The 13,155-nt window shown below is 40.9% G+C and overlaps 1 protein-coding gene across 1 annotated transcript; it reads left to right on the top strand.

Moving 5' to 3' along the window:
* Positions 1-4,003: 4,003 nt before the first annotated feature.
* Positions 4,004-12,941, top strand: LOC309381840 (vomeronasal type-2 receptor 26-like; the record flags this gene model as incomplete). Its single annotated transcript, XM_081933125.1, has 6 exons — positions 4,004-4,026; positions 5,197-5,488; positions 6,679-7,542; positions 8,847-9,074; positions 9,656-9,782; positions 12,043-12,941. The coding sequence occupies 6 exons, from the start codon at positions 4,004-4,006 to the stop codon at positions 12,939-12,941; spliced, it is 2,433 nt and encodes an 810-aa protein (XP_081789251.1).
* Positions 12,942-13,155: the final 214 nt, after the last annotated feature.

Genomic DNA, 13,155 nt, shown 5'->3' with positions numbered 1-13,155 from the left:
GTATAGATTCTTCCAATCATTTTAATATCTTTTTCCAAAGCCTTCACCTGTACTAAGTACCATGCTGTGAAATATTTAGAACATAGAACATAGAATTACAGAGCTGGAAGGAGCCTTGGAGGTTGTCTAGTCCAAACCCTCTGCTCAAACAACTTCTGAAAGCAAGTCATTCCCACCAGTTGATTGTTCTCACCACTAGGAAATTTTTCCTTAGTTCTAGATTGATTCTCTCCTTGAATAGTTTCCATCCATTGGTTTTGATCTTGCCTTCTGGTGCTTTGGAAAATAGTTTGTCCCTCTCGATTTTGTGGTGGCCTTTCAAATAGTGGAACCCTCCTATCATATCTCCCCTAGTTCACTAGACTAGACATGGCCTTCACCTATACTATTCTGTGACATGTTTAGAACACAGAATTACAGAATTGGAAGGAACCTTGGAGATGGTCTAGTCCAACCCTCTGCTCAAACAAGACAAGTCTATACCATTTCAGATAAATGGTTGTCCAGCTCTACTTGAAAGCCTCCAATGATGGGGCACCTACAACTTCTGAAGGCAAGACATTCCACTGGTTCATTGTTTTTCACTGTTTGGAAATTTTTCCTTAGTTTGAGATTCCTCCTGTCCATTGGTTTTTGTCTTGCCTTCTGGTGCTTTGGAAAGTACTTTGTCCCTCTCATCTTTGTGGTGGCCCCTCAAATATTGGAATCTCTCCCCTGGTTCTTCTAATAACCAGTTCACCAAACTGCTGTCAGGCCTGTAATTATGTTCTTTTTAGGATCTTTGGCCTGCCACACTTTCTTATAATTTTCTATGCTGTTTCATTAGTGTAGTAGTTGGGAGGGGGGAATAGAAAGGAGTAGGATTGTGGAATGTATGTTGACATTCTTTTGTAGAAGCCAAGGTCATCTTTTGTCTCCGCATCCAAGGGGGAGGCCTCGGAGGAGGGAATTGCCGAAGAACAAACGTGTGTACCAATTGCCACGGTGGTTAAGAGAGGGCCCCAGATGCCCGCACAGAAAAGTCATCTGGGCCAACAGCCTCTGGAAGAGGATCTCCAACTTAAAGTGACGAAGTGTCCTACCAAGGGGGAGGCCTCGAAAGAGGAAAAGGGCAAACAATCTCCGGAGGAGGACCCCCAACTTCAGGTGACGAAGAGTCCTACCAAGGGGGAGGCCTCGGAGGAGGAACAAGGCCAGCCGTGGATGATTGAATCCAGGAGCCCAGAACCTACAGCACCTGCAGCAGAGAGTCCTAAACGGCCATGGGAAGAGGTCGCAATGGACTTCATCCTGGAACTCCCAGACAGCAGTGGGCATAAAGTAATTTGGACTGTGATTGATTTGTTTTCTAAGCAGGCACTCTTCATTGCTTGCTCAGGATTGCCATCCGCAAACGAATTAGCGAAAATGTTTGTGAAACACATTTATCGCCTGCACGGAGTACCCAAGAGGATCATTTCAGACCGCGGAGTCCAGTTCACAACCAAGTTCTGGAGAGAGGTCCTGAGATCCATTGGGTCCACACAAGAATTGAGCTCAGAGGTTCATCCCAGCATGAACGGTGCAGCAGAGGGAGCCAATGCGGTGGTGGAACAATACATCCGGTGTTTTGTGGACTATCAGCGAGACAACTGGTCGGACTTGCTACCCTTCGCCGAAGTGGCATACAACGATGCGGTCCACAGCAGCAGAGGATTAGCGGGTTTCCAGATTACCAGTGGCATGGAAGTTGTTGCCATGCCTGAGTTGCCTAGAGAACCTCCTTCTTTCATGTCTTTGAGTGAATGGATGGACATGCTAAAGAAAGGATGGGAGAATACGAAGAAGGCTCTAGCAGTTGCGGCAGAAGCCTACCAGAAGCAAGATGATCAACGTCGCTCACTCCTAAACCCCTACCGTGTGGGGGACAATGTTTTTGTATCTACCAAATACATAAGATTAGAAGTGCTTAGCAAGGAATTGGGTCCAAAATTTCTAGGTCCATTCCCAATAGTGAAGATAGTTAACCCAGTTACAGTTCAACTCAGTCTACCCAGAAGTCTAGGGGAAATTGACCCAGAATTTCATTGTAGCTTGTTGAAACCAGTAATTGGGTCTAACAGAAGAGCATCCACCCAAGCTCAATCTCCTCCTGTAGTGATAGAAGGGGAAACATAATCTGAGGTGGAAAAAATTGTAGATTTCAGGCTGAATAGGGGTTGCTTACAGTACTTAGTGCATTGGAAGGGTTACCCTTTGTCTGAAGTTAATTGGGTGAACAGTGGGAACCTAAAAGTGGAGAAGTTAGTAAAGTAATTCAATGGGAAGTTTCCCGAGAAGTCAAGGGGTTCCCCTGGGTGGAGAAGAGGTGGTTAATTTTGTTATATTAACTTTTATGTTATTCTCTTTGCAGGAAACGTTTTTTCTTTTGAGGAGAGGCCGCCTGTCAGGCCTGTAATTATATTCTTTTTAGGATCTTTGGCCTGCCACACTTTCTTATAATTTTCTATGCTGTTTCATTAGTGTAGTAGTTGGGAGGGGGGAATAGAAAGGAGTAGGATTGTGGAATGTATGTTGACATTCTTTTGTAGAAGCCAAGGTCATCTTTTGTCTCCGCATCTCGACACCTGGCCGGAAGAAGATGGGTGTACATGCCAGCGTGGAAGATGATGATTGGAACATGTGATGGATTTGTGGGTGTGGGGAGAGATCATGAACTTTCAACTGGGTGAACTTACAGGATGTAATTCAGAGTTGGAATTTTCCATAGCCGTACTAACATGCCTGCGGAATAAATTGCACCTAAAAGGATGTTTTGCCTTGGACAATGATTTATTTCTGCATGGTATTTAGAACCCTAAAAACTGCTCAGAAAGTATAGATCTTGGAACAGAACAATTTTAATTCCCCCCCTCCCTCTCTCTTTCTCTCCCTCTCTCTCTCTCTCCCCCTCTGTGTGTGTGTGTGAACTCCCCATTCTTATTAAAAAGCAAATATGAGATAAATGTAAAACATGTTTTAGTTTTACATTTTTGAAATATTAGTTTTATATTTTTCAAATATCCTTGTCTACTCTTATTTCTTCTTCTCCCCTCCTTTTTTTTGTGTGTGTGTGGGGGGGAAGGAAAGTGTGAATGGTTGTCTATTTCACTTTCACGTTTATCTACTTTCCAAAGGATTTTCAAATCAAGACCAGTTAATCTGTACCAGACAGTTGATCTTTGACCATTTCATCCAACCTTTGGCAGGGAAAATGGATTCCCGATCCATTCATTAAAATTAAATCTTTGCCCTGATTTCTAGAATTAGAGCGATGTTGTAGCTACAAACTTCCCAATTCCATTTCTCCACTATTTTCCAAAACAGGTTAAGCATCGTCGCTTATTGTATCACTCCAAAGAAACAAAGTTGTTAACCAGACACATAACGAAAAAAATCACCAAGGTTCCATGGCAATGATGTCCCTTATGAATGACTGCAATCATTTCATTATTCTAGAAGGCCACAAGGAAAGGGAATAGAAATTCCAAAAGAATCTATATAAATATTTCAAGAGCCACAAAGAGGAAGGAAGTGGTAATGCTGTGTGATTCATTTCCACAAAGTTCTCTTCCTTCTGTTTCATCTGCCAGAAGTTCTCCTTGAAGATAGACCTTTTCTCCATACACAGAGAATCATAGAATCAATCTTCCTGGTATCCTGATGCACAAAGCAGTTACTCTGAGCTGCCGTGGAAGTGATGCTTTCCCTGTTCCACATGAGTGGTATCAACCTGGGGACCTCATCATCGGCGGGATGATGTCCCACTTGATTTACCATTTCTATCAAACTCTATTCAAACAGCATCCTTTTCTCAACCTTCATGATTCACTAATGTAAATATTTTCCTTTGAATCAACTGACTTATGCCTACAATAGCAAAGAATTGTTTATATGATTAATAGCTGTTTGTAGAGAAAATGCAGAGTTTTTCAGGTAAATGTAAGGATTCTTTGTGTTTTGGAAGTTTTCTAGTGGTGAGAGAATGGGGAAACCTTCAACGTTCTTGTAAGTAAAGCACATTGGATTGCATGGAAATTATCCAAAAGAAGAAGGCTAAAAAAAAAAAAATCCAGCCACATTTCACGAGACAAAAATAAAGGCAACTTTGCTTTTCCAAAAGGCAACTGGATTTTCTTGGGTTTTGCTTTGAAAAGATTTCGTTTCTCATCCAAGAAGCTTCTTGGATGAGAAGTGAAATATTGGAAAAGGACTTTGGGGACAGCCTTGACCTGGATAACTGAGAATCTCCATACACGTACTGTAAATATGGGGACTTAGTTAAATCGATTGGCATTCTATTTTACTAAGGAGGTAAGGCATGATAAAGGTAAGGCATGTGCTAGTTGTTCCTGACTCTAGGGGACGGTGCTCATCTCCATTTCAAAGCCAAAGAGCCAGCACTGTCCGAAGATGTCTCTGTGATCATGTGGCCGGCATGACTAAATACAGAGAGGCGCACAGAATGCTGTTACCTTCCCATCAAAGGAGGTCCCTATTTTTCTACTTGCATTTTACGTGCTTTCGAACTGCTAGGTTGGCAGAAGCTGGGACAAGTAAAGGGAGCTCACTCCATTACGCGATGCTAGGGATTCAAACCACCCAACTGCCAACCTTTATAATCGACAATGTTCAGCATCTTAGCCACTGAGCCACTGTGCCCCTGAGGAATGGTAGGATAGAGTAAAGATGTTTTAGTATTTCTATCTGCTGCAACCAAAGTAGAGACACACCTTAGATATTGAATCTGGGGGAACTTAAAATTATGAGCACTCATGGAGCATTCCTTCAGAACTGAGAAGATTCAGATGAGCAAGATGTTTGGGTTTAGAGAAAAATCTCAGCCATAATCTATACTTCTTTCTAATTCAGTAAATTTCCTAGAAAACCAAATCAACTGAGAAAATAACAAAGCCACATCATTCTAGTTTAAACTCAACACTGAAGTTAAAATTTCAGAAATTAACATAGTATGTTTTATAATGATAACCTTTCTGGAAAAAAATATTAAAGGAAATAAATTGTGTTCAAAGTATATTTGGACTGATTATAAAGTTAACTAATCCTTCAATCAGAAATAGATTTTCCAGTGGTCAGTTATGTAATGACCATCCAAAAATAATTTGCAAAATTATAAATTATCATTACTTTGAAAAGGTGTGCTCAATCTATTTTCAGTGTAATAACCAAATTCTACCAACACGTCCTCGCCTTGGCCTTTGCTGTGAAGGAGATCAATGAGGACCCCCAGATCTTACCTAACATCACTCTTGGGTTCCACATCTATGATAGTTACCACAATCCATGGATGACCTGTCGCACTATTCTGGACCTCCTTTTCAAATCCCGGGACTTTGTCCCTAACTACAAATGTGATCGCCAGAAGAATCTCATGGCCATCATTGGAGGATTAGGTTCTGATACATCATCTAATGTAGCTGAAGTTGTAGATTTCTACAAAGTTCCACAGGTCAGTACGGAGAAGATGAGTCAAAAATTTCTGTGCCTTGTTGTTATCGCATAATTACTGAGAATCAGATATTAACACTGTTTTAATATTGTATGTATGTATGTATGTAGTATAGAATCAGATACTAACACTGTAACAGCATTCCAAAAAAGGCATTAAGCATTGTTAATCTAATTGTGTGAAGCTTCTTTTCTGGTAACAATGTATTAACTAACTAGGGCATACAAAATCTTTGCCAGACCAATTCTCAAATACAGCTCATCTGCCTGGAATCCACACTGTGTATCAGATATTAATACAATTGAGCGAGTCCAGAGGTATTTCATGAGAAGAGTACTCCACTCCTCTACTCACAAAAGAATACCTTATGCCACCAGGCTTGAAATGTTGGGCTTGGGCAATCTGAAACTGTGTCGCCTGCAGTATGATCTAAGCACAGTACACAGAATTGTCTGCTACAACATTTTACTTGTCAAGTAAAGCTTCAGCTTCAACCTCAATAATACACAGGCAAACAATTGATACAAACTCAAGGTAAACCATTCCAAACCTAAATGCAGGAAATATGACTTCAGCAACAGAGTGGTCAACGGTCAATGTTTATATTTATACCTGGTACCTTGCACATGTTTAGGAAAATAATAAATATAAATACAAATGTGTATTAGATTTGTAAGACCTTGCATACCTTGAGGTATAATACTTATCAGTTGTTTTATAAAACTGCAATGCCAATCATAGAAGAAGAGGAAAGATTTGTTCAACCAAATGAATTACCATATTGTTCAGAGTATAAGGCGCACCTTCCCCCCCAGAAAAGAGAGTAAAAATCTGTATCACTTATACACAGTGTATCACTTATACACTGAATACAGCAGTTTTTGGCCTAATGAAACCCAGCCTCCTTTGCAAAAAATGAGGTGTGCAGAGGGTTTGGGAGGCCTGCAGTGTGCAAAAACTTTTTTTTAATTTACCTCTTCAAAATCTTATATTCCGGTGCATCTTATAGTCCAAAAAATATGGTATTGTAATGTGTCTGAAATAATTCATAGAAATTCTATTCTATATTAATATTTTAAACAAAACAGAGGGGAAAATAATTTCTTGGATATTGTTTACAGGAAAACTAGGTCCAGAAAGTTCGGATTTGAGGTAACAATTCTACAGAATATTACTCTGCTTTCTTTCAGCTGACATACGGCTCATTAGCCCAAGAGGAGTTTCCAACCAGCAAGCGATCTTCACTTAATTTCATGGTCCCCAAAGAGGACCATCAATATGTTGGAATTATCCAACTGCTTCATCATTTCAGGTGGACATGGATTGGGATTTTTACTATGGATAACAATAATGGAGAATGTTTCTTAAAGAAAATGCAGCCCTTACTTTCACAGAACGGTATCTGCTCATCGTTCATAGAAAGGCTTGCACAACTAAGCCACGTAGAAGACTATGGAGAATTTTATCACGTAATCTCAAGTATTTTCATTAATTTGAGGAATAGCAACAGCACCACATTGCTTGTCTATGGAGAATCTCAGGCAATTGCGTGGCTGAGAGCTATCATGTTTGTGGCAGATCCTGAAAACAAGCAAACGGCATTATTTAGAAAGGTGTGGATCACGACTGCACAGGTTGATTTCATATTATCAGGATTTCAAATCAGTTGGGATCTCCAGATGTTCCATGGGGCTCTTTCCTTCAGTGTTCATTCAGCAGCAATTGCAGGTTTCAAGGAGTTTCTTCAGACCATCAAACCTCATTCAGTCTCCAGAGATGGGTTTCTGCAAGATGTTTGGGAACAAGCATTTGATTGTTCATTTCCAAAACCAGAGTTACAAGAAATGCATGGTAGGAAATGCACTGGAGAGATGAAGCTGGAGGATCTTCCTGGACCTGCCTTCGAAATGGAGATGACCGGCCAAAGCTACAGCATCTACAATGCTGTTTATGCTGTGGCTCATGCTTTGCAAGTTCTATTTTTGTCAAGATTCAATAAGAAAAATACAGTGATGAGTAAAAAAACTGACCTTCCACATCTGCAGCCTTGGCAGGTATTCTCTCCGCATTGGACATTTCTATTACCTCAGTGAGCAATTTGATCTAGAATTATGAGAACAGATCTGACTGTCTGTCAGGTTTCTGTAAGATGCCCTAATTAATTCATGAGCCTTGAGCCAAGTTTCAAAAGAAAACCAGTCATTTATTGTGGGGGAACCATTTTGGCAATACCTCATTGCAGTCAGATCTGATCTCATTTTAATTATGGCGGAACTTTACCCCTGTTTCCTCCGTCCCCTCAGTCTGTGACATAAATCACATTCACCAATGAGGTGCACACCTCATAAGCCTACTGTAGTAATCTGAGATCCGACTCTAGCCAAAGGTATGCATGGAATGCACTCCCCGCCCCCTTTCCTCACCATGGCAACTTTATGAGTTGACCTATGGAGGAAAGACTTAATATTTTCTGCTTATAAAATCCAGTTAGTTGTGAACATCAAGAAACTACTATATTGTTAAGTAACACAGTTAAGGGAACCTGGCTTCCCTATGGATTTTGCTTGTCAGAAGGTGGCAAAGATCATAAATGTGAAAACATGTCACAGGTCATGTCTCTTTTTCAGTGCCACAGTAACTTAGAACAGTCACTAAATGAACTGTTGTAAACAGAAGATTACATAGAATAAATAGAAATAAATAAATAGAATAAATAGAAACTAAATAGAGTAAATAGAAATTAAAAGACACTTGCTCCTGGGGAGGAAAGCTATGGCAAATCTAGACAGCATGCTAAAAAGCAGAGACATCACCCTGCCAAAAAAGTGTGTATAGTCAAGGCTGTGGTTTTCCCAGTTGCAATGGATGGCTGTGAAGTTTTGACCATAAGAAAGGCTGAGCGTCAAAGAATGGAGGCCTTTGAACTCTGGTGCTGGAGAAGACTCCTGCGAGTCCCTTAAACTGCAAGGCAATCAAATCGCTCAGTCCTAGAGGAGATCAACCCTGACTGCTCTTTAGAAGGCCAGATCCTGAAGATGAAACTCAAATACTTTGGCCATCTGATGAGAAGGAAGGACTCCCTGGAGAAGAGCCTCATGCTGGGAACGATTGAGGGCAAAAGAAGAAGAGGATGACAGAGAATGAGGTGGCTGGATGGAGTCACCGAAACAGTAGGTGTGAGCTTCAATGGAGTCCAGAGGATGGTAGAGTAAAGGAAGGCCTGGAGGAACATTATCCATGGGGTTGTGATGGGTTGGGCATGACTTTGCAACTAAAACAACAACAACATAGAGGGCTACCTGTATTATCATTCCAATTCTCTCTCTCTTTTTTTTTTTTTTCATTCTCTTTGACATAGCTCTATCCATTTCTACATGGCATTTCTATTAATAATTCGGCTGGAGAGAAAGTTTCCCTAAATGAAAATGGGGACGTAATGGGTGGATTTGATATCATCAACCTCATCACATTTCCCAATCGGTCTTTTCAAAGAGTGAGAGTTGGAGTAATAGATCCGAGTTCTCCAACAGGCAAAGAATTATTCATTGATGAAGATCTGATTGTCTGGCACCCAGCTTTTAATCAGGCATGGACTCATTTAATGGACTATATCTTGAGCTATTATGATTGCAAATAGAGGCCTTGGCCTCTTAAATCACACTGACCAAAGTCTCTTTAGAAATCTAATTTTTATGTTTGTCAGAAAAAAATGGAATACAATGAGCAAATGTGGCCCATGATCAAGCATTAATGAAATTGACAAAATGACCTTACAATGTAAAAGTCAGGTTTTGTTTTTGGTTGCAGTTATCTTTCAAATTATGGACATTGCCTTATTTCCATAGCATGGTCATCTTGCATATTAATCCACTCACCTTGCCTTTTTCAAACATTGTCATTGCTACAACTTTTAATGTATAATATAAATCCAGCTAGATAATATTCAGTAGCCCTTTGAGAAGTAAAGAATTCTTTCCCCCAATTAAAGACATTGATGAATAACTCATGAATGAAGTTGTCCTGGGATAATGTTGAAGAATCTACTCTAAGTCGGTCACTGGTCAACCTGTGGTCCCAGTTGCTGAATCAGATTGGATCCTTTAGCATTAATATTATTTTTTTTGAAAAATCTTCCTTCGCAAAAGACCTTTTATTTTTTATCACCAGGTACTTCCAATTTCTCTGTGCAATGACTATTGCTCCCCTGGATACTGGAAGAAGGAGGCTGAAGGAAAACAATTCTGTTGTTATGACTGCATCCCATGTCCAGAAGGGAAGATTTCAAATCAAAAGGGTAGGTTAGACATTCCAGGAAGTTTTCATAGGTTGATTTAAGCAAACAAAGAGGAGCAGTGGTTCAATGGCTGAATAATGCTGGAGAAGGTAATTAAACTCCAACGCTTTGAGTCCTAGCACTTTGTGCAGAATTCAGCTAGTTCTGACAGATTCTGGAGAACCGGTAGTGGGCATTTTGAGAGTGGGTATTTTGCAGTATCCTTCCCCCGCCACACCCACAAAGCCACGCCCAGAGAACCAGTCGTAAAAATTTTTGAATCCCACCAGTGACTGTGTGGTGTGGTGAGCTTCCATCACTTGTCTCCGCTTCTGCCGATCTAGCAGTTCAAAAGCATGCTATATGCAAGTAGATAAATAGGTACCACTTCAGTGGGAAGACGAGCTGGCACTTCATGTGGACGGTAAGAATCCTGCTGGCACTGCACTTCCCATTTATGATGCTCATTTGCGAGGCAGCTTTGGTAGAGAGATGGGAGGAGAGCCATTCAACTTCCTTTCTGGTCCAGAGCTAGCTTGCCCCCTTTGAAGATCTTTCACTTCTCATCCGAGAAGCTTCTTCAACTCTGACTGGATGTTGGGGAATGGAAGGATAGCTCTGACTGGATGGTGCGGAATGGAAGGATTTATATTCTTTGGAGACAGCTGGTCATTTGCATTCTTTTAGAGAGTTGTTGAGGACACTTGAAGGTTTGGCTTGTGTCCTCAGGGTCACCTGACTAGTGCAAATTGGTATCGAGTCTTCTTGGAGCTGCTGAAAGGACTGTGTGTATGGAGCTGTGCTTTCTGCAACTGTCTTCCTTTCTGACCTGTGTCCCCTTCAGGCTGTTGGGGATGAGTCTCTGTTGTCTGCTTCTCAAACTGAAGCACAAATGGTCCCTGTCATCTGCAACATTTTGCTGGAAATGTGTTCATACTCCCACACCATTTGAAGGATGATCATCCCAAACTGCATAGCTAAATGTTCTGACCCCGCTCTCAATGCCTGTGAATAAACCAGAACACAGGCTTGGCTGTTTGCCACTGTTTAATTACCGAGATAACAAATCCTTTGGCTGAGGGCCCAGACAACTCACGTTCAATAGAGCAACCCAGATAATTCAAATGAAGTAACGCAGATAGTCCAAATGAGCAGACACAGCTAGAATACATAGATTTTCTTAACTACTAATTTGAACGGTTGTTTCATGCAAATGTCCCCTCCCAGTGCCTCACCTATAATCTCTCTTGGGAGGGGCTAATCCACATCCACCTGTGCTTAATCATCTTCTGTGAGTCTGCCTACTGAGTTGCTGCTTTCGTTTCTCAGCCCTTCTCAATCTAGCATCAGGGACAAACTGCCTTTGATCCTCCCCACTGCTCCATGCCTCAGGCACCTCCTGTTGGCCAACCAGCCTCTCTGGTCCCTGCTCTGAGTCTGAACCCTGCACAGGGTCCTCCACATCATCCAGGGCATACTCATATGGTTCCTCACTATCTGAGTCCATCAGCAGCTCAACCGGATCCTGCTGGGCCACAACAGCTAAATGTCATTGGATGTTCTCAGTTATCCAGATCATGGTTGTCCCAAAGGTGATTTTTAATGACCAGCTGTCTCCAAAGAATATAACTCCTTCCATTCCCCACTATGCAGTCAGAGCTAAAGAAACTTCTTGGAGGAGAAGTGAAATATATTCAAAGAAAAAAAGAAGAAAGTCCAGTTGCCTCTTGAAAAAGCACCTTTGGGACAACTACGACCTGGGTGACTGAGAATCGTCATAGACAAACAGAGCTAGCAATCTTAGGCAGCCAAAGTACTACCCTGTATCAGCATTATTGTCTCCTGGCTAATGTATCACCATATAATAAATAAATAATGTAAGTAAAGTTAAGCAGGCTGTAATACCCTATCTTATTGTGCAAATAACTAATATTTGTACATCTTCAAGATGAATATTCATTTTTATAGCTGTGACTCTCAATCTGTTGTTCAGGTCAATACACTCTGTTACTAGAGATTTAAATATATCCCCAGAGTTTTCTTCTCCATGTTTTGGGAAAAAATGGGGAAAGTCCAAATGGCCTACATTGCAATAAAATTTAAAATGACACAAAGGGTTGTATTTCCTTCCATTTCTGCTTTGAACTGAATTTTCATAGAAACATGATCCATCTGGTAACCAGTGGGAAGAACTCAAAGGAATAACAACTGGCACCCATTTAGAAAGTAATTTGAATGTTATGGAATGCCTAGATGACAAATCCCTTGATTTTCGTTCCAGATATGGATGACTGTTTTGAATGCTCAGAAGATCATTATCCAAATAAAGAAAAGAATGGATGTATCCCGAAACTGGTGGTGTTTCTAACTTTTGACGAAAACTTAGGAATTGGTTTCGCCTCAGCAGATCTTGGTTTCTTCTTCTTGACCTCATGGGTACTTGCAACATTTATTAAGCACAGGGATACTCCCATTGTCAAAGCCAACAACCGATCCCTCACCTACACCCTCCTTGTCTTTCTTCTGCTCTGTTTTCTCTCCTCTTTGTTCTTTCTCAGCCAACCTGGCAAAGTGACCTGCCTTTTCCGACAACCAACTTTTGGTATCACTTTTTCAGTGGTCATTTCTTGTATACTGGCCAAAACTATCACTGTGGTTGTTGCTTTCATGGCCACTAAACCTGGTTCTCATATGAGGAGATGGGTGGGAAAAAGATTGGCCTTTTCTATTGTCCTGTCCTGCTCTCTCATTCAAATATGTATTTGTATAATTTGGTTGTTAACATCTCCCCCATTTCCTGAGTTGGACATGAAATCAGAGCTCCAAGAAATGATTTTACAATGCAATGAGGGGTCAGCTTTCTTCTTCTACTGTGTCTTGGGCTACATGGGTATCTTGGCCATTGCCAGCTTTATTGTGGCTTTCCTTGCCCGTAAATTACCTGACAGCTTTAACGAAGCCAAGTTCATCACCTTCAGCATGTTGGCCTTCTGCAGTGTATGGATCTCCTTCTTTCCAGCCTATCTGAGCACAAAAGGAAAAGCCATGGTAGCTGTGGAGGTCTTCTCCATCTTGGCCTCCAGCGCTGCTTTACTGGGATGCATATTCCTCCCAAAATGCTACATCATTGTTTTTCACCCTGACCTCAACCACAGGGAGCAACTCATAAAGAGAAAGTAGCATGTTATATTTCTGGCTCAAAGAAATCCCCCCCCCCAAAGGAATAGAAAGACTACTATTTACAGGAAACATATATAAAGTTGTAGGAATATTTTAACTTATCTCAAAGAAAGATTTGTGTAGGATATTTATGATCATTAAGATTTATTATGATTCCAAAATCAGTACTGATGCAGCTTTATTTTCACCATTTTCCAAGATTCTTTAATTTAAT

This window comes from Natrix helvetica, assembly GCF_964273705.1.
Source record: "Natrix helvetica genome assembly, chromosome: Z".
In the NCBI taxonomy this organism is placed as follows: Eukaryota; Metazoa; Chordata; class Lepidosauria; order Squamata; family Natricidae; genus Natrix; species Natrix helvetica.
Note: the sequence above shows the minus strand (reverse complement) of the source record. Positions and strands in the feature narration are given on the sequence as shown.